Source organism: Pyrus communis, chromosome 6 (assembly GCF_963583255.1).
Source record: "Pyrus communis chromosome 6, drPyrComm1.1, whole genome shotgun sequence".
In the NCBI taxonomy this organism is placed as follows: Eukaryota; Viridiplantae; Streptophyta; class Magnoliopsida; order Rosales; family Rosaceae; genus Pyrus; species Pyrus communis.
Window position 1 is genome coordinate 24,932,929 of NC_084808.1, and position 20,937 is coordinate 24,953,865.

Genomic DNA, 20,937 nt, shown 5'->3' on the forward strand with positions numbered 1-20,937 from the left:
AAGTCAGTATCGATAAAACCAAGGGCAAAAAGAAGAAAGGGCCATTACATTTCCATGAGCACCAACACGCATGGGTCGTGGGATAAGGAAGGACATGGATTGTTCATGGCCAATGAGGGGGATTGAGATTCTATGAATGCATGCATGCATGAATGAATGAACGAGTCGGTTGGAAAGCAGTACTGAAGCCCAGCTGGATGGAACTACTGATCAATAATAATTATAATCTGATTTCGTATTCAGCAGAGGACAGCTCAAGTCCAGTTGGATGGATTGATATCAAAAGAATGGGAAGTCACTCTCTTTGTACTATAACGTGTACGAGAAAAATTGATACACGAGGATGAAATTATGTCGATATTTCAAGTCAATTTATATTTTGTACATCAAATTTTTTCATATAGTAATGCATCATTGATTTGAAGTACCGTAAGGGTATAACAGCTCTTGACACACTGCAATATTAATCTCATGTTGAGCTGGAGGAAGCCTTCACCTTCTTCTTACTAAACGGACGCCCAAAAAATTCCTGCATTTCTGTTCAGGACATTTTTTCAAGGGTGTTATTCACTTTTTTCGTACTCTTTTTGGAAAATAATTTGCATGAAACATGTTTTTCATTATGTAAATTTAATTTAATAATATAATGTTATGCGTTGAAAAATTTATTATGACGAGATGCTATGGTAATAATAAACGGTTATATGTAAATTTTTTTTTTCTTGAAAATAAAAAAATTGTGGGTCAGGGGTAGGCACGGGAACTGAAACAGTGCGTCGTCCAAGGACAGCCACGAAGTACCAGTCCGACAGCCATGACATGAGTGTTGTTTCCAAGGACAGCCACGAACTCTGTTCACCGCTTCCACGTCATAAAATAGACAATATGGACAGTGGGAGACAACTTTCATGGCCTCATACACCGCCACCATGTCACCGGAATTTTCACGTCATGAAAGTTCTCGGATAGTGGCACCTTCAAATCGGTTCAAATATAATTTAAGCATTATTTGGTTCCTTAGTTGTACACAAAATAAGACATTGAAAACACGAAAATATTATGTGCACGTGTTAAACTAAAATTTACGATAAATGAATCAATGCTACGAGGAACCAAGTATTTTGCTGGAGAACTGCTAAGGAAACTCTCACAGTAGGACTCTTCATAAACTCTGTCACCTCATAGTTTAACATTAAATCTCATACAAATATAAAATATTGTGCCAAAAACATGAGACAGTAGATAGTTCCACTCTTTAGACTCTCCTTAGTCCTTCCCATTTCTCATTTTCCTACAAGACACTAGTCATCTTTAACACAAAAATCTTTACAAAACTTGTACGAGTATTTATCAGTTCATTTGACAGATGCAAAGCTTGTAGAATTATTTTTAACTCGAGTGATGAACACCACCTCCCACTCCCACCCCGACCTCCAAATTCAAAAAAATAAAAATTGACAACCTTTTAAGAACAAACAATGCCTACCACCGAAGAGCTAACTATGATCTCTCAACGTCAAAATTTCCAATTGTCAATTGTTCCTGGTAAGTTGAAGTTGATAAGAACTCAAAAACTTCAACCAAGTGCCTGGACTTTCGAGTTCCTGCCGATGCTTCCGAGGGAAAGAATGAACCGCGAGAACGGTGTTGTTTCGAGTTTCTGCATCCACATTTCTGGTCTAAAAAGTAAGCCTGCTAATAAAAAATGTTGATTTCCTTTTCACTCATCTCGTACACATGGTCTCTTGCGTCCGTCAAAGCACTCTGCAGCATGAACCAGAACACCGTTGTATACCGAAAACAAAATGGCAAACATAAATGGTGAAACTCGAAGATCCTTGACGCCGAAAGGGATACCTGACCGAATTTGGTGAGGAAGTTGCTGGCTACGTTCAGAGATGTAACCGTCACGTCTTCATTAGCCTTGAGTGCTTGAGCGATTGCAAAAGCCCCGTCGTCCTGAATACAAAACCAATGTCAGATGGTGTGCAAAAGACCACTAACATGTGAAGGGGTAAACGGAAAACACAACGCCAATACGTACCCTAATTTCGTTGAACCCTAGATCCAATGAAGTTAAAGCTTCATTAACCACTTTTAAGCTACGAGCCAGGCACGATGCACCCTGCATTTTTAACGTATAAAATAACATAAGATTGAGTGATCATAAAGGGTTAAATGGAGTATGAAGACATTTTTTATCTACATTAACGCACTTCATTTCGAAGTCCATTCGCCCGCAAGTCCAGAACACGGATGGTGGTATTATATTTTAACATATCTGCGATGAACTCTGCACCTTTTGCACCAATCTGCAAAACAAAGTTTACAATACACGTTAAAAGCTCAGATCCAAGATTATAAATAGATAAGCGCATATGCAAAACTATAGATTACCTGGCACCAGCCAAGCTTAAGGGTTTCTATGTTTCCATTAAATTTGAGAACTTCGGATAAAGCCTTCACCCCATCAGGTCCCATGGGATTGTAACCGAGTTCCAACTGAGCGAGGAAAGAAGTGTATGCCATTACATTCATGAATAAAAACGGAAAGATGGAAGAAAAGGTAGTTGACAAAGATTAAGGACTTACAAATGTAATGACGGAGTTATCTTTCAATGCTTCAGCTATTGCAGTGACTCCCTCGGCATGGATGTTGTTTCCCCCCTGTAAGAACGATCCCCATGTTTACTAAACTAGCACGTTAAGGACACCGTTTTTCACAGATACATTGAAAAAAAAATGCTGCTAACAAAGACGCATGCTCTTCTCACCATGTCCATGGTTGTTATCGTCCGGTTTTGCTTCAAAGCATCTGCAATTTTTTCAGCTCCCTAGATATGAACAGGATTTATACATCAGCAAGGAACTTGACATGGTTTTTGTAGTTATAAAACTCTAAACATGTCAATGAAGTACTGTTTAGTTACTTGGTATGTTTTATAGCACAAACAATGTACCAAATTCCAGAATGGAAATACTAAAACTATGTTCAAACTTCTTTTTTCTGTTTTTTTTTCGGTCGGTCAAATTCTCTGTTCTGTCTTAAGACTGTCAAATGCCAGAAAATCCAAACAGTGATAGCTGTAGCAGTAGATAGTTCAATGCAAACTGATAACCTTGAAATGAAAAACATATGCTTAATGACTTCATTCATCATAATCGACATTTTTTTGGGGCACACCATCATAATCTACTTTGTACACAAAATTCCCAAATATTCTAGATTGGCTATTGAGTAATTTTCACAATTGAAAAGGAAACCAGACATTGTGAGTTCAGATAATTGTGTAGCAGAAGTGATCAACAACTTGAAAATACTATACCTCGTCGCCTATATCATTCATGTAAAGGTTCAACCATAACAAGTTCTTGGTCTTTTTGATATATCCACCAACATGGAAGGCACCTTTTGCAGTAAAAGAGTTGTTGCCAATGTCCAGAAGTGTAAGTTTACCTAAGAAAATATGCATATGAGATAAACTGCAGGAAAACGAAGAAGTCTGACCAAAAATTGGCAATTAATATAGTGAAACACAAACCTTTATGTAATGATAAACCTGACATCAAAGCATTCACTCCTTCATCTCCAATAGAATTTCCATGCAAATGAAGTTCCTGCATATATATCATAGCTATTAATACCAGAGCCCTCTCAAAAACTTAACCAAATCTGTTGCAAGCTCATATATTTTTATGCAGCAACATTGTGGCAGCTAAAAAGAAGAATAATAAGCGGTGTTTCTTGGAAACAATAAACAGAGTTCCGTCAATCTTTAAAATTGCTTAAGAATAGATTTTTGTGGATTACTGTCACTGAATGTCTTCCTCAGGCTTATTATCGTATGAAAATTCACTTATCTAACTTATCGTATTTCCAGTTAACAAAGATGTAAAATACCTTGAAAATTTATGCAACATTCAGAGTCATCATCATCAACATAGAGCAGTAATTTAATTTTATCGCATTGCAAAACAGAAAGATGAGTGGTAGTGAAGAGACAGGTACCCTTAAAGATTTGTTCCCCTCAAGTCCTTTAGCTAAAGCATTCGCCCCCAGGGCGCCACCATAATTGCCACTTCAATCAAATAAAAGATTGTCAGAAGAATTTCTTTAAAAGAAGCCAAAGCCATAGCCAGGCAATACGCACGAACAAGCGTTACATAAGATGATAAAAACCAGAAAGGTTGTGTTATATGAGAAAAAAAGGGGAACTTGACTAACTTCAGATGTATATTCCGTAGTGTGTTATTCTCAGCAAGAGCTCCAGCAAGACTTGTAAATCCCTACCTCCATTTTTGTAAATTATAAATAGAATCAGTTAGTGAACTATGACTGAACTCATCGAAGATTATTATCTTAGAATATCTGGAAGCCATTCCTTACAGAGTAGTCGATCATATTGTTGTTAAGTTCGAGAACACGTAAGGTTGAATTTTTCTTCAACATTTCGGCAATAGCCTTTGCACCCTGCACAGTGAAATGAGCAGCATGCATCTTAAGTGTACCATTCATGAACAAGCCTTTCCTCTTCCATCTTTTGAAATCACATGAATGTAGTCATTAGGACACCAGCTTGGATAGAAGAAATAATCTAACCTCATCCCCTATGTCAGTACTGTTTAGCTGGAGCTTTTCAATACCATCATTATTCACCAATACATCGCATAGGCACTGTGAACAATAGTACACCACACAAACAATCAGCTCTCTAATTTAAGAAAGCACAACAATGTACAATTGTAAGTTGTGACTGAGGTGGAGCGAAAAATGTTAGTGGGAGGAATTTGTACTGACCTTAGCTCCCTCATCTCCAATAGGGTTTCCAGAAAGATTAAGAGTTTTTAACATGACGTTAGATTGAAGAACACCATCAAAGGCTTTCATTCCAGTTCCAGTTATTCCATTTGCAGCAAAACTTACTTCTTCAGCAGTCTGAAACACAATAAAGCACGCAATAATAGTCCACAGTTACAGTTTCTTAGTAAACTAAAAAGATAAACAAGAATATATATATATATATATAACAAAAACAGAGAGCTTTAGTGTTTGACCGATGAACTCAAACCTGATTGTAACCCAAGCTCTCTGCAAGGAAAAACAATCCTTCATCTCCAAAGTTACGACCTGTCAAAACAAAGTGTTGCCAGAACATGCATGAGTTATTACATTTAGTTAGTAGATATGTTAGAACCTTCAAATGACAATGACTGGCATACTAAACCCGGTTTAACTCCAACAAAAAGGAAGGTACAATCAATGAGGAAGTTAACAAACAATAATAAACCTCTAATAAAAAAAAAATCATACAACATATGATTTCAAATATCAATTGTTCCAGAAATTAGTGTGATTCCAGTTGGTATTCGGATAAAAACTGGTATAAATAAGGAAAAAAACAAAAATAAAGCAGAATATGATTTTTTTTTTTTTTTTTTTAGCTGGCTAGTGTTCTCCAAAAGGCTGGCAAAGATAGAGAAACTACGTTCATGAGTACTACAGCATCTACCTGACAGGTCAACACTTCTGAATGACTTAAGTTCCTTGGCAAAGTCATTGAGCTTCAGCTTGGACTCTCTTTCTATCTTTGCACCCAGACCCGATAATAAATTCGTACCAGCGGCAAAAGACCATTTCATTCCTTGTGCGGGCGTACTGCTCTCTACCGATGAAGTCCTCTGCCGCTTTGGAACAAGGATTTTCTCCACCAATTTCCACAAAACTGTCAGCTGAAGACATAAATTAGTGCACCAATTTGAGCGACAAGGCAAATATAATGACGAAACAACAATGCCGGACCACAAATGACTCTGATAACACAAGCATAAAAGGTATCTATTGATTATAACAAAAATTTAAAGCAAATGCAATTTTCCAGTAGAAATTTGCTAATAATTAAAAATAAATGCATCCTCTATTCGACATTTCAAATTTTCAACCAAGTTAAAGTTTTCAAATTTCTATCCAACATTTAACCAAATTAAAGTTTTCCAATTTCTACCCCACATTTTAACCAAGTTAAAGTTTTCTAATTTCTATCCAACATTCAACCAAGTCAATTTTTTTGCTGAATAGACAGTAGAAAAGGCAGTTGAAAGCAAAAGCAGTACCAAAAGTGACGGCGAAGAAGGAGGCGACGGGAACGACGAAGGAAGCGAGCTGCTTGACGGGAGCAACAGACAATGAGCTCCCACTCTGTAATTCTCTGTACACTCTTCGAGCACCGGATGGCCTAGAAGCAGCTTTTACCGCCAAGCATCTCCTCGGTCGCGGAAGGATAGGAGGTAAAAACACGCCCTGCGCACGATACCCAAGCCAAGCACTTCCCGGACCTTGGGATTCGAATTGAGATTGCAACCTCTGCGGCCGCAGTAGTATCTGCAAACCCAACACGAATTTCAGCACTCAAGTAAGAGAGAGAGAGAGAGAGAGAGAGAGAGAGAGAGAGAACCTTGGGACGAGAGCAGAGAAAGATGGCGGAAGTGGAGCCCATAGGGTGAGAGTGAGTGGGAAGTTAGAAGGGCATAGAGATATATGTACGGATACGGCTATGGAGGTTCTGTTGTTGTTGCAGAGAGCGAAAGCTGCGGCGGGGACTCTGAAGATTGTTATCGAACAAACGAGCGAGCAGACGATCACTCTATCAACTACCAATACACCTTTCCATAACTTTTGCTTCCGCTTCTTGAAATTTGTTGGGCGTTTTGCCTTTACGGCCCAAAACGAACAGTCTCAATTTGGGCCCTTTGCGATTTCTCTAACACTGGTTACATGTACACCCAAGTTTCGTTTATAGACACCCTGTTTTTCCGGACACCCAAATTATTCCCACATATATTTTTAGGCACCCAAAATGATTTACTAAAATTTCAAAAATACCCTTCTTTTCCTTTTTTTCATAAATATATTTTTCTCTAAACACCTCTTTTGGCCAATCAACAACGATTTGAATAATAACTACTTAGTTTGAGCCTACGAAAGGAAATTCCATTAGAACATATAACAGAAGCGTGAATGGGGGAATACGATACCATAAGAAGGAATAGAACTTCATATTCTACTACCTGAAAGAGGAGGTATATGACAAATAGCCAAGTTTACGATAAAAGAATAGGACAAAAGTATGTATTAGAAGTCTAAAGTCGCTAAGTCTTTTATAGTAATTTTATATGTAGGCACAAGAGTTTCTTTTAAATAAAATTAATAGGTGTCTAGAGATGAAATTTGAGCGTATAAAGAACCATTCTTTCTCTAATTTTTTTACTAGTCAGGTCCAATTGATAATTCATCTATAATGTGTACATTGTATTTGCTACTATAATACCGAAACACTATCAATGACATATTGACAATCAGCTTTGAACCAAGATATTTCTGTTTGGATTATTTCATTTAGGCCTCTCATCACTAGCTTAACTTAACCAAATCAATCCATCCATTCAATGGTCTTATTGTAGGTTTGAGATTGTTTTAAAATATCTAAAGACAGTTCTCAGATGGTGAACTGCTTGTGATAGTGATTATCAAAACAAACAAAAAACTTAAAAAATGCTTTTGGGTCACTTCCAAATGAATTTCGAAAAGCACTTCGGAATTCACTAAAAAATTCACCGTTTTTCTAGGAAAAAACATAATACTTGTAAGTAGGAGTAATTCCAAAGAAACTCTTTAAACAAAAGAAATAATTAAGCAATTATTCCCAACTCAACATGTTACTGTCACGCTTAAAATTTCCTAGATAAAATTGACAAACCAGCAAGCAACTACTGCAGGCAGAAATAAATTTGACAAAACCATAAACCTAGATGTGTACAGAAGGTGACAGCTTCTAGCCTTGTACATTTCTCCCTAACAATTAACGAGTTCCTAGAAACGACCGGCCAATCTAACCCCTTCATCTTTTATATATAGTCTCAGTCCCTGTATTGTTGTAAGCCATAAACCAAATAGTCAACTGCAAGTCTGCAAGTCATCATTCCATATATCAGTCATGGCCTCAAGGGCAACGTATGCTCTGTGCTTTGCCCTACTAGTTGTGATTGCTACTGCAGCTGACATGCCGGGTATGCCCGGTATGGCGGCCCCCCCAGCAGCACCACCCTCTGGCAGCAGCTTCACATATCCATCCATGGTTGTTGGATTCCTAGCTTTCGTTGCCGCCGCGGTTCTTGTCTAGAGGGAGGGAGGAAGGTTCTGATCGGCTCTACTATTCTTAGTCTTTTGTTATCTGTATTATTATGTAATTTGGGGGAATTTCACATGTCGTAGTTTATGTTTTGCTTTTGTAATTTTGGTTGACATGTTGGTGTAATAATGTATGCTCTCTAAACTTGTTCAAGCATTGATCATTGAATCCTTCTACCGTAAAATAAAGGTCTAAAATAATAAAATCTGGAATGTGTTAACTTGCCGTGATGAAAAAGTAAAAATAAAAGGAAAATTTTCATTTACCATCCGACTGATGTGATTAGACTTAACAACTTGTCGTGTTTTACTATATTCATGTAACGCGGTGTTAATTACAGTTTGAAATTTTGCCAAACCCAATACCAACTCTTTAACTTATCGTGTGCAAACATATAAATTAGAATCATGTACATATCAATGGAATCGCATTGTGTTGACCCGAACAACTGCAAATTTAATTGCCAATTTTGCAAACTTGGTTATCAAGCAAGTAAATCCAAATGAAGTCAGTCATTGATCCTTTAAATCATAAATCACAAGATCCTATACACCATTTCAAGACAATCTGGATGCATCGATCTTTTTAGTAACTTTTAAGGATGACACAAAATGAACATATAATAAGAAGATGGACTTTCGGAAATTATTGCAACTTTGCAGTTGAATCTGATAGGAAAGAATGGGCAAAAGCTGCATGTATGGCAGCCCCAATGGGAAACACATCCTCATCGATGATGTAGTTAGGACTATGTGGTGCATGTACGGCTCCTATCTTCTCATTTCTTGTGCCTAAAAACAGCATGAATCCAGGCACCTTGTCTAAGTAAAAAGCAAAATCCTCACTCCCCATGGAGGTATGAGCTAATTGTATGTTTTCTTCTCCTACTATTTCGCTCGAGATTCCCCTTACTTGTTCATAAATTCTCTCGTCGTTTACTGTAGGAGGGATGGTAGGATGTTCCTTCCCTAAAAACTCGACCTCAGCGGAGCACCGGTGCACGGCTGCCTGCCCTTTTACAACCTGTCAGCAAGAATGAATTTCAGTTGTCTGTTTACGCTTAGTTGGACGCGGTTACAATTTGCTAAACAAACAATAACTCGTACATAATAAATCGGGTTAGCGTTTCTTTGTTTCTGTTTAGTTCATATGCAATTTTGAATTTTGATAAAAAGTTTGCAACCGGTTCTATATGTGCCTACCTCTTCGATTCTACTCATGAGTCCTTTGAAGTTCTTCTTGCTAAAAGCTCTAAAAGTACCAGAAATTGTAGCAGATTCCGGGATGACATTAAAGGAAGACCCCGCTTTAATCACAGCAACAGAAACCACCTGCATTAATGTTCAAGCAAAATCCTGCATTTTCTTCAAAATAATCACAGACGAAATTACACAAAAAAAAATGAAAAAAAAAGAAAGAAACAGTATACATACCTGGGAATCTAGAGGGTCCGTTTCTCTCGAGACGATGCTCTGCAAACTGATTACAGATGTTGATGCTGCCAAAATCGGATCAATGGATTGCTGAGGAATTGCTGCATGACCCCCTTTCCCGTGAATTTTCGCTTTGAAGCTCCCACAACCGGCTAGAAATTCTCCAGGCCTCAATCCAACAACGCCAGTCGGATAATCAAGCACTATGTGCATCCCAAAAACTGCCTCCACATTATCAAGCACCCCTTCTTCAATCATGTCCTTTGCGCCGACACCGCGTTCCTCAGCCGGTTGAAATATAAGTACAACAGTTCCCTGCACTAATCTGACAGATTTAAAATATGACATACGTGCGGATAAAATGAGTGGTTAGCGTCGCATTAATTAGTTAGCTTTCAGCGTTCGAGCGCTTGTATATATCGGCAAATGAGTTTTTATTAATTAACTTAATATTTCACTTCACCTGCAATGTGTCTTGCAGTTGTTTTAGTATTTTTGCAGCGCCAAGAAGCATGGCGACGTGGCCGTCGTGGCCGCAAGCATGCATTTTTCCCTCCACTTTGCTCTTGTTCTCCCAGTCCACCATTTCCTATACTCATATGCAGAAAAGTGCTGTCAACATGACAGTGCTTTTTTAAAAAGCATCAATTTTTTTTTCAACATTCCACTTTTAATACCTTGTTACAAACACTTTGATTAAAAGCCAGTGAAAAGGAATAAAGTAGCAACAGAATATATATCAATCAATCTGATCAAAACCCAACATTAAATTGCCTTTGAGAAAAGAAGGTTAAACAAAAAAAACAATTAAATTAAATATAGTGAGAAATAATTAATTAACCTCAATAGGCAAAGCATCCATATCAGCTCTCAGAGCAACAAAGGGAGGAGAGCCAGAGCCAATCGTGGCTACAACGCCAGTTTTAGCCACGGGCCATTTATAAGCAACACCGAGTTTTTCGAGCTCGCGGCGAATGAGTGCACTTGTTTCGAATTCTTCATATGAAAGTTCTGGGTTCTCATGCATTTCCCTCCTCACATTTTTCATCCAATTCACTGTGCTGGGTTCATTGGCCAGCCTAACTATCTGATCTTTCACTGAAGAAGTCTGATATGCGGAGGAAAGTTTGAGATGATCGGTTGGGTTACTTTGGAGTTTCAGAGAAAAGCACAAGGGCATGGCGATGGAGATTATTAGGAACAAAAGTTGCAGAAGAAGAAAGTCCATGTTGCACAAATTGCAGATGGAATAATGAGCAAGTAGCTTTGCCAGGTATGGTCAAATATATACATCTATATATATACACACACACACACACACAAATTAAAATTAAAATGATACAGTGATTTGCAAGACTTTTCAGCTTTGAAATGAATGAAAATGACACCAGCACCGAAAAAAAAAGGAGAAAAAGAAATGCTCTTTCGTTGAGGAAAATCAAATCTCAGGCTTTTTTCACAATCACTTTTGTACTTTATTCTTCTTCACCTCCAAGAATTTATAGTAAAGTAAAAGAACAATCGTAAAAATAAATTCAAACGATAATCTAGAATCTAAGTGGAATTAATATTAAGAAATAAATCTAATCCACACAACAAAAAAATCTGAACTTCAAAAGAAAATATAGAAAACAAAACAAAATTCTCAATTTTATTCGAACTTAAAAGGAACCAGAACCCCTTCGGATCAAAGGAACTAAGCTTACTAATCAATGCATCCGAAACATTGAAATTTGATCTAACAGTTATAAACAGATGATCCCTCTAAATTTTACAATAATTGTAATTGTTAGATCAAATTTCAATGATCCCAATTTATTGATTAGTGTGCTCAGTTCTCTTATCTTATATCCGAAAAAGATCCGGTACCAACTTAAAATATCAGAGATGATGTAAGCATCGATTCTACTTAGTAATGGTAATACGGTTTCTTTTTCTTGTTTCTCTGACTTTATCCACCACCATAGGTCGGCTGAGGAATTGAATGATGGCTGTGGTGGATTGGACCTGACCGCATTATGTGGAGCAGATTGGAACAGCAGGGAGATGCATGCAACTGTACTGATTAGTGACTACCTACCTAAGAGGGGAAAATAGGTCACGTGTTGAAATTTCGATTAGTGGACTTCTCAAATGTAAGAGAATTTTCGTGTTGAAATTGAGGGACAACGATTGTCTGCCTCTCTATTTTCGTTGTCATTTCGTGTCCTTCTATTTTGTGTAATCATGATTAAATCATATTAATATTTTATATTATTTTTTATAAAAATAATAAGATAAAAATAAATAGTAATATAAAATGTTGACGTGATTTAATCGTGACCACGCAAACAGAAGGATACAGAAGGGCACATGAAGTGAGAAGGTAGACAATCCTCGATCGAAATTGAGACATCAATCGGCCGTGTTACTATTTTATTTAAAGGGAATAGATCTATGACATATATTTTTTACATAATTTTGTACATACATTTTTGTTGAGCTTATTTTGTACCGTATTTTATCGATTTGAACACTTTATTTTTTAGTTCTTTTTTTAAAGATTATGTCTATTAAAAATCACTCATATCTAAAATTATATGACTATTGGATTAAGGGTTTAGGGAATCCTTGTAGAATCGTATTCTTCTATTTTTTTACTACAAATGAATGTCTCGATAATTTTTTATTTGTCTAATTTTTTGCAAGAAAAATTCATGAATGATGTTTTAAAATATAGACGTTCGGGTTGTTAAAATACATTAGGAAGTGGGTCTCACAAAAAACATGTGTAAAAAAAATTATCTAAAAAAACGATGCCATGAATCCGCCCCTTACTTAAATTATAATGTACGCATGTATTTTACTTTTAAATACATGGATTATATTATAGATAAAGTAATGTTATATTTACTACCTATTTGTATTATCATTGTACCATCTTTTTAATAGAGGTTGAGTCTGCCAACGCATGTAGGTTTCATTTCTATTGGAAAGATAATATAATTGATAGTATAAATATGTGATAAGAGTATCATTTTTGTTAGACATAACATGTGGAATATTGATATGCAATGTAACGAGTGTTCCCTAAAAATATAATTAAGAAACGTGTATTACATGGATTGGAAAAATCGCACGGAATTTACCTGGAAGAACATATGTAATTTAGCCTAACTAATCCAATACGCAAGCAAGATGATGTGTTAATTTGTAGCGTTTTCAATCTCTTGTTTCTCTTAATTTCAGTCATAAAAAACGTGCGATATTTTCCAGTGCATCCATCATCCGATGAGTTAATTGTCAAACTTAAGTTGGACCTTTTTTCAATTTGCACGTGAAGAAAATGATTCACCTGCGCATTTTGTAAGAGAAAATCGTCTGCACCAAGTCAATTTCAACTAAAAGCTCAGGTATCACGGCGAAAGAAAAAACCACGGGTTGCATATTTAACAACAATGAATCGTGCACCATTTTCTGAGATTTTTCATCTTCTATATAAGGTTCAAAATATACTCAAAACCAAAACTTATCATCACAATTGTATTTAGTTTCAGTAATTTTCAAATTCTATCACAAAAATACATGTATTGTGATTGTATATCTGCTAGAATCATCGTACAGTTCCAACTTATTTTAAGGAACTTTAATCAACGTATATGTTTGAGTACTATATATTATAGGAAGTCTTAATGAAACACTTTTTATAATGTTCACTTCTAACGTTAATGACATTTTTACTCTAAAAAGTCACTTATGGTACCATTCGCTTACAACACATTTTTATCCTTTTTGTTAAATCTTGAAGTTGTCAAACCCCTTTCATTAGTTTTTCTAAAATTATATCATCTATCTCAATGTGTGGTGTCTCATTTTCTTAAATAGAGGTAAGATGCACATAACTTCATATGTCAAATATCCACACGTAATTGGGTCTTATATTTAGTGGAGAGATAATGGAATGCATCTTTTAAGGGCATTCATTTTGGCAAAGAGTTGGAATTTGAATGTATTATAATGAGCGCATGAGTTAATACTCTTAACCACTTATGCAATACGTCATTCTTTCACTTCTACTCAATTTTTCTTCAACTTTTGATTCCTTATTGACATCACTGATTCTTTGAAGGTGTAATATAATCACCTAAAGCTTAGGTTTCTAGTCTAGGATTTCTTAATGGCCTCGTAATTTAAAAGTTTTTATAAGATGTCTTGCCTTTCTTAAAAACATGACATTATCTTGTACAAAGAATTTCTGTTGCAAATCAACATTGATATAATCATTTAGTTAAGATGGTATAAATACAACATGTAAATCTCACATTCGTTTTATCAAAGAGTTGAAAAGTAAACGTGGTCCAATAATAATTCCGCTTTGTCAAACAAATTCTTGGGCCTATAGAACTATAATCATGGTCCTATAGACCTATAATCATGGTGCACTAAAAATGGGGACTTACTGCGAAAATAGAGGGAGTAGAAAATCATGCCCCCTCGCAAGTCCAACCCAAATCCATGCACATAGAACAGAGTCGACCGCATGCATGCACAGCCCTCCCTTCCCCTGTAATTCCTCTCTTCCACAGAAAACAATTCGCAACACTCTCTCATACCTTCTTCTCCCCACCCTCCATTCCCCACCCCGCACAAACACAAGAAGGAAACCCAACATACATTCCCCCCATTGATTCCTGCACTTCTCCATCTCCAACATCCCTCTCACTAACTAACCATGGCATTCCATTCCCATTCCCTTTTCTCCCTTCTCACCCTAGTATTTCTCATTCCCACCCTAACAGCGACCCATGCCCAACTCTCCGAAAACTATTACGAGCAAACATGCCCCAAATTCCACGAAACCGTCCACCATGTCGTCATCGAAAAGCAAATGGCCACCCCCACTACTGCCGCTGCCGTCCTTCGCCTCTTCTTCCACGACTGCGTCCTTGAAGGCTGCGATGCCTCCCTCCTGATCGCCTCCAACTCCTTCAACAAGGCGGAGAAGGACGCCGAGATCAACGCCGCCATCCCCGGCGACGGCTTTGACATGATCACCCGTATCAAGACCGCCCTGGAGCTCCAGTGCCCCGGCATCGTCTCCTGCTCCGACATCCTCGCCGCCGCCACCCGCAACCTTATCAACATGGTCGGGGGACCCCACTACACCCTCCTATTCGGCCGCAAGGACGGTCTCATCTCCCGGGCCGATCGCACGGAGGGCCACTACGCCAAGGCCAGCATGACCATCTCCGAGCTCATCAACCTCTTCGCCTCCATCAACCTCTCTGTCCAGGACCTCGTCGCCCTAAGCGGGGCCCACACCATCGGCTTCTCCCACTGCAGCGAGTTCGCCAACCGCATCTTCAAATTCAGTCCGACGTCGGAGATTGACCCCGCCCTCAACCGCAACTACGCGGAGGGGCTGAGGAAGCTATGCGCCAATCACACGACCAACCCCGGGATGTCGGCGTTCAACGACGTCATGACCCCGGGGAAGTTCGACAACTTGTATTTCCAAAACTTGCAAAGGGGGCTAGGGTTACTGGCGACAGACCATGCCCTGGGGACGGATCCTCGTACGAAGCCGTTCGTGGATCTCTATGCCACCAACCAGGCAAAGTTTTTCGAGGATTTCGTCCAGGCAATACAGAGGGTCAGCTTGATGAACGTGAAAACTGGGAACCAGGGCGAGGTCCGCCGCCGATGCGACGCCTTCAACAACCTCAAGACTTGAACAAGAAGAAAAGAAAACCTTCAGCTTAATTTGAGCTCACCTATTGCTGTTGTTAACCAATGTAATTTTTTTTTTTTTTTTTTTTGGGTAGAGTTGACAAATACGAAAATGTTGTGTCTCCCAGGCATGTACCTGCAAATTTTGCAAGCAATTAAGCGTATCTTATGAAATTACAAGCTTACAAATTCATAAACAAAAAGAAAACTACTTCTAATGTAATGTCTGTTTCGTGTGGCGAAATCGCGGGTACAACAAAATAAACTTAGCAAAGAACAGTTGGGAGCTTGTGCAGAAGCAAATACAATCCTGCCATACTTTTTCATTCCTTAATCCAAAATGACTAGTACCCACGCAACGAGTTCATCGAACAAATTGTGCCAATTTACATGTGTGATTTGATGACAATGCCGACGCAAAAGGAACAGGATAAATAACTAGCGCATTAATAAATAAATAAAAATTAAAGAATTTTACATTAACAATGAGCTGCCGTCATCATGCCATGCTTGACTAATGGAGCCAAATCATAAGCTTACGCGGTTGTTTAACGCAACTCTGGTCACCTTGTACTTTGCTTAAATGGATGCCAAAACCACCAGAACCAAGAACTGGAAAGAGACTGCCTGATTGATTCCCTGCAGCATTAGCATACATAGCGCCTCTTAAAGTAAAATCAAGGTATCATCGATGTGGAAGGCTGCAAAGCTAATAAAAGAAATTATGACACTCACCCCGGTCAGCAAGGTTTTCTTTTGTCAACCTTTAAGTGAAGGTTGAACCATTTGCTCTTCTTAGATCGATCTCTAAACGAAGGTTTCTTATCTCTCACTTGACCATCTTCTTTGACCTCCTTAGGCTGACCCTTATTTCTACTCCTACTTGAACTCCGCTTCATTGGAGGAGCAAGAGTATAAGAGGCATGAATTTCATTCCTCTGCCTGAGAAGCTCGTCAATCTGGGAAACCCAACGTAAAGAGGGGGAAAAGGAAACAAAATGAAAACAATGGAAACTGAGTGTTGTTCAATATTACCAATATGCTTGAACATTGACATCCAAATGGAGTTCACATAAAATAGGATAAAGAGTGTCACCTCTTGCATTTCTTGTGTGTATCTGGAGGTCATCTCTGTAAATTGTGCTAGAACCTGTCAACAAAGCCATGCGAAAATTAAGGTGAAGGTATTTAAAATTTACAAAGGGTATATGCAGTGTCATGTACAGACCTCTCTGTACTCGGTTTCAAATTTGGACAACTCCACTCTTTTTGAAAGTATTTGAGCTTCCACCGCCCTTAAACTTTCCTTTTCTTCTGCAAAAGGTCCACAAGAAAGAACTTCTATCGTGTAGCTTGCACTTTTAAAAAAATTGTCACCTACAATCAAATTTGCGATGAAACCGAGGTGGTAGTGAGCTTTAGCAGAGTACGGTATAACTAATAAACATAATAACCTGGACATACAAGTCGTTAAACAGAAGTAACAAACCATAAACAGCAAACACATGGGTGCCTGCTTTCAGTTCGGTTAATTCACATGGCTGAAACCCATCCAGCTTTTTGAAGAATGCAGCATCAGGATCCTTTGCACTAGCCATCTAGAGCCAAAAGATTTCCAGAAATCATAATAAGAACAATTAGGATAACAAACCTGAAACCATATGAACAAAAACTAGAAACATGGAATTCAAAGGTAGAATTAATAATTACGACTCCAACAGCTCACCGAGTTGGATGTTTGATCCAATCGATATACAGGGAAACCAAGAAAATACATCCCAGCAGATGTGACCTTCCCTGTTTTTGCACTATCCTCCTGCACCAGAAGTAAATACAAATGAGCAACTTAGACTAACATGATAAAACAGGCGTATGCCCCAGCCAACATTATAGACATGAGAAGTTGGTAGTTAGGACAGTATTGTCTAGAATGAAACTAACAGTGGCCATAACAATTATTCATAAGAAGCATTGTGGAAAGTTCCCAATGTAATATTGCAGCTGATATGCAACTGTAATTCTTACGCATATATTAGTCAGTAATTGAAAATAATAGCACTGTAGCCCCACTTTCATTCTCCCTTCCACGCCTCCAACTCCAAAGAAAGATCAATTAGGAAAGAAGATGATATTAACATGGAAACCCTTGATTTTACATGACTTTATCTAAAAGAAAGACCATGTTCTTTTAAGATAAGAAACCATCCCGCTCTTCAATTCGTCCTATCTGCCACCTAGCTCTATATCTAAATTCTATAGTTCAGTCATAGGAAGAAGCTTATTGTGGTGCCTGGCTACACTAATGATTCATAACCCAAACAAAATTAAAGGTGAAAAGTCTTGGTACCTGTAGGCAAAGGCTCAATCCACCCGTCTCTTCCTGATCAAAATATAATAGCTACAAAAAGACAATTTCGTCCACAAAACTTGATGAGTTAAAAGAGCAGAACATAAATGAATAGTTACTTTCCAGGTAAACCATGTGTGAAGAGATCTAAGATTTAACCTTGAACTTGCTTTTGTCCGACGATTGCACTTGGCACACAAATCCAGCTCTTGCTTCTGCTTCCGTTATTGTAACAGAATAGAAGTGAGCACATTGCTTTTCAACCTGTTAAAAGACAGAAATATAAATGAATAAATAGAAAACTATAATTAAAATAATAAACCAGGCCAAAAAAGGATAGCTTACCTTTTTCGTTATAGAGTGCCCCAATGGAAGTGGACGGGCAGTGACCATGCCATTTAGTGCCTCCTCCAAGACAGTAGCTGATACGGTGGTCTTTATTGGCACTCCTAGTTTACTGATGCGTAAAACATTGTTACATCATCAGGAATTCTTTCATAAGTTCAGAGAAGAGAAGAAAATTCTGAAGAACAAAAAGAGCAGAATAAACCAACCAAACCTAAAAAGGGCAGCAAAAATGGTATTTACAGCACCCAAACTTGAAAGATCTAGCTCCAAGTCGTGGCTTTCTGTTTCAACAGCCTAGACAACCAACAAAGAAATCATGTCCAGCAAAAAATATTCAAGTTAACCAAAAGATAAAATGCATCGACATAATCCCATAGTTCACAACAGGCCAAATTGTGGGATGAATAATTTGACTCCGATTAAAGCAAAGGGGAATGAATCTTCAATAGTGCACAACAATAAGCACCCCAAAAATTCTCACCTGAAAGCCGGCTGTGTCATACTGACGCCGTTTGTCTGGATCAGACAACATATTATAAGAAAACGTGACCTCCTTGAAGATATCAGCTGCTTTAGGGTCATTAGCATTTTTGTCAGGATGGTACCTGAATGATACATTGTAACATTTATCAATAATTTTTCTCTCTTTTACTCTGTTAGATTTGAACCCACTCAAGCCACCAAACTACAACATGGAATCACGGACCAAGGCCCAGCTCATTTTCAAAATCCTTTACATTATACAAGATTGTCGAGGAAAAACATATACGAAACTGCTATCTGATGCCTTAAACTAACCCATCACATAAATTGAACATTCAATTTAAAACCATATTTTGGATACCAAGCTCATTGACCTCACGCAACAACGTACCTAGGAAACTTCTATCTTTCTACTGTAAATCCAACACCTAAACATCTGAAACTCATGCCTTTGTCTTTGTTTGCATCTAAGTTGCATTTGACTTTGGAATACGCAAATTACCAGCATTTATTACAATCCAATTAACAACAAGAATCTGTGCGGCCAATTTCACACTCTGGTATTCTCAATTACATAAGCTACAGCTCAAATTTAGGAAATTAAATACAAATTAGCTTCAAAAATTACTGCAGCCATAAGCTCGAACTCATCGAAAAATAAATAAACAAAGTCTAACAAAGTACCTCAGAACTCAAAAGCTGATAAAAAAAAAATCGACAAATAGGAATAAAATGGAAGAAGAACATACTTGAGAGCCATTTTTCGGTAAGCACCTTTGATTTCCTGGTCGGTGGAATTCCTATTGAGGCCGAGGACCTCATAAGGGTCTCGCCGGAGCTGCTTCTCAGCTTCCTGTTTCTCCGACTTCGATCCGCTGCCCGGCATTTTCGAAATTAACGGCCGATTTCTTCACAAAACCCTAGAAATTTCCTCTCGATTACCTCCGAAACACCGAATTCACGACTCCGGGTTGAAAATTTCCCTCATTTCAAAGAAGTGGCGGAGGCAAATCAACTGTCGCACAGCACCGGCGCATCAGAAAAACCTAGAAAACCAGGAGGCAGAGAGACTCCATGCACATCCAAGCTGGAGCCTTGCGGGATAGAGCAGAGAGAAAGAGACGAGAGATGGAGGGAGGAATTAGGTGTCATATGGTTTTTATTGTTATAAAGAAATGTGAACTCCTGACAAATTTGAAAAGCAGGGGTTTGCTGATAATGTACGCCGGGGTGCGTAATACGCACCGGCAAAAGTTTACGTCCTTTCCTTTGCACGGTAGCGTTCGCACGCGATCGGCGTGTGTGGTGTACAAATCCCGCATGTTTTATGTTCCTTTTCAAGATTTAATTTTCTCAATGCGACTACTAAATTTTTTGAAAGCGATCACAAATTCACAATCACAATTAGGTGTGTTGAATGTGAAATATCCGTGATGTCATTTTGATAATATTTTAAGTAAATAACGCATAGTTGAAAAACAATTAAAGTGCATAATAATTTTTAATTGACTTTGATACCTTAACAATATAATCCCGTTTTGTAAGTAGATTTTTCGCATCAAAGGAAGACAATCATTACTAAACAAAAGACTAATCGATATTGGTATAAATTCTTGATGTTCGTTCATTTGTATTATGATATTTTTCATCTGATACAGATGATAGTAGAGGATAGAGATTTGAACTTAGAATCTAGCGTACCAGGGTGCATACTCTGCATAATAAATTAAGTCACCCAAAACTTTGTGCCTTTTTAAGAGGGACCTGGATTGTCTGCCCTCCCCATCCTATACTTTTTTCATCCTCTTCTATTTCTGTTGTCACGGTTAAGTAACCTCAATATTTTATATTCTCATTGCTTTTTGTCTTATTATTTATATAAAAAAATTTAATATAAAATATTTACGTAGTCTAACCGTAATCATAAAAATATGAGAGGATGGAAAAGGTATAAGATGGGAAGATGTCATTTTAAGAGTGCGCGCTGCGCACCAAGTGCAAGATAGACACACCTATTCTGGAGGCTCATAGTGATAGGGAGCTGGGTTGGATCATTGCCTCATAGGCATAATCAAAGCTAAAAAGGCTATTAAGGGATTCAAATCGCAATCAGTGGGGTGGGATTGAGTTAGAAACTTGACCTCACACTTTTATAGATTATTTATTAATTATAATTAAAAATTTATCGTTTAAAGTTGATAAAATATTTATTCTTCCTCTCTCTGGGGAAATTTTAAATTATTAGTATGATTTATGGACCCTTCAAACTTAAGCATATAATATCATCATATGATCCGCTTGCTTCATACATTGAAATATAATAATATATAATCTATCATCACCCTTTTTGTTGAAAAAAAATTTGAGAGCGGAACATTTTCCTTTTATTTTCGTTTTATTTATTTATTTTATTATTTATTTCTGGAATTAG

The 20,937-nt window shown here is 37.7% G+C and overlaps 4 protein-coding genes across 4 annotated transcripts; 1 reads left to right on the forward strand and 3 right to left on the reverse strand.

The window, feature by feature from the left end:
• Positions 1–1,160: 1,160 nt before the first annotated feature.
• On the reverse strand, positions 1,161–6,653 carry LOC137737405 (uncharacterized). Its single transcript, XM_068476863.1, has 18 exons — positions 6,453–6,653; positions 6,112–6,379; positions 5,511–5,723; positions 5,070–5,128; positions 4,799–4,936; positions 4,601–4,675; positions 4,388–4,471; positions 4,226–4,287; positions 4,010–4,079; positions 3,543–3,618; positions 3,327–3,457; positions 2,775–2,834; positions 2,593–2,667; positions 2,398–2,502; positions 2,217–2,312; positions 2,045–2,125; positions 1,858–1,959; positions 1,161–1,764 (listed from the first exon to the last, which is right to left on the reverse strand). The coding sequence occupies exons 1-18, from the start codon at positions 6,492–6,494 to the stop codon at positions 1,696–1,698; spliced, it is 1,806 nt and encodes a 601-aa protein (XP_068332964.1). The 5' UTR covers positions 6,495–6,653; the 3' UTR covers positions 1,161–1,695.
• Positions 6,654–8,679: 2,026 nt separating this feature from the next.
• On the reverse strand, positions 8,680–10,901 carry LOC137737406 (IAA-amino acid hydrolase ILR1-like 4). Its single transcript, XM_068476864.1, has 5 exons — positions 10,461–10,901; positions 10,083–10,208; positions 9,620–9,934; positions 9,389–9,517; positions 8,680–9,209 (listed from the first exon to the last, which is right to left on the reverse strand). The coding sequence occupies exons 1-5, from the start codon at positions 10,845–10,847 to the stop codon at positions 8,832–8,834; spliced, it is 1,335 nt and encodes a 444-aa protein (XP_068332965.1). The 5' UTR covers positions 10,848–10,901; the 3' UTR covers positions 8,680–8,831.
• A 3,343-nt stretch (positions 10,902–14,244) lies between these two features.
• LOC137737408 (peroxidase 65-like) lies at positions 14,245–15,461 on the forward strand. Its single transcript, XM_068476867.1, has one exon. The coding sequence runs from the start codon at positions 14,331–14,333 to the stop codon at positions 15,330–15,332; it is 1,002 nt and encodes a 333-aa protein (XP_068332968.1). The 5' UTR covers positions 14,245–14,330; the 3' UTR covers positions 15,333–15,461.
• A 162-nt stretch (positions 15,462–15,623) lies between these two features.
• LOC137737407 (chaperone protein dnaJ 16-like) lies at positions 15,624–19,757 on the reverse strand. The gene is made up of 12 exons (XM_068476865.1): positions 19,256–19,757; positions 18,505–18,628; positions 18,235–18,317; positions 18,021–18,132; positions 17,835–17,939; positions 17,676–17,726; positions 17,055–17,144; positions 16,818–16,926; positions 16,557–16,705; positions 16,425–16,478; positions 16,064–16,287; positions 15,624–15,967 (listed from the first exon to the last, which is right to left on the reverse strand). The coding sequence occupies exons 1-11, from the start codon at positions 19,390–19,392 to the stop codon at positions 16,069–16,071; spliced, it is 1,233 nt and encodes a 410-aa protein (XP_068332966.1). The 5' UTR covers positions 19,393–19,757; the 3' UTR covers positions 15,624–15,967; positions 16,064–16,068.
• Between the last annotated feature and the right edge of the window lie 1,180 nt (positions 19,758–20,937).

What these genes read in the sequence shown, in the direction of transcription:
- LOC137737405 (XM_068476863.1), bottom strand. Translation starts at nt 6,494, where the DNA reads ATGGGCTCCACTTCCGCCATCTTTCTCTGCTCTCGTCCCAAG. An exon ending in AGAGCTTGGGTTACAATCAG is followed by an intron (nt 4,937 to 5,069) that starts GTTTGAGTTCAT and finishes ATTGTGTTTCAG; the next exon opens with ACTGCTGAAGAAGTAAGTTT. An exon ending in AGGTTTATCATTACATAAAG is followed by an intron (nt 3,458 to 3,542) that starts GTTTGTGTTTCA and finishes ATATTTTCTTAG; the next exon opens with GTAAACTTACACTTCTGGAC.
- LOC137737406 (XM_068476864.1), bottom strand. Translation starts at nt 10,847, where the DNA reads ATGGACTTTCTTCTTCTGCAACTTTTGTTCCTAATAATCTCCATCGCC. An exon ending in TGGATGCTTTGCCTATTGAG is followed by an intron (nt 10,209 to 10,460) that starts GTTAATTAATTA and finishes ATATGAGTATAG; the next exon opens with GAAATGGTGGACTGGGAGAA. An exon ending in AACTGCAAGACACATTGCAG is followed by an intron (nt 9,935 to 10,082) that starts GTGAAGTGAAAT and finishes AGATTAGTGCAG; the next exon opens with GGAACTGTTGTACTTATATT.
- LOC137737408 (XM_068476867.1), top strand. Translation starts at nt 14,331, where the DNA reads ATGGCATTCCATTCCCATTCCCTTTTCTCCCTTCTCACCCTAGTATTT.
- LOC137737407 (XM_068476865.1), bottom strand. Translation starts at nt 19,392, where the DNA reads ATGCCGGGCAGCGGATCGAAGTCGGAGAAACAGGAAGCTGAGAAGCAG. An exon ending in ATGACACAGCCGGCTTTCAG is followed by an intron (nt 18,318 to 18,504) that starts GTGAGAATTTTT and finishes TTGGTTGTCTAG; the next exon opens with GCTGTTGAAACAGAAAGCCA. An exon ending in TGGATCAAACATCCAACTCG is followed by an intron (nt 16,927 to 17,054) that starts GTGAGCTGTTGG and finishes TTTTGGCTCTAG; the next exon opens with ATGGCTAGTGCAAAGGATCC.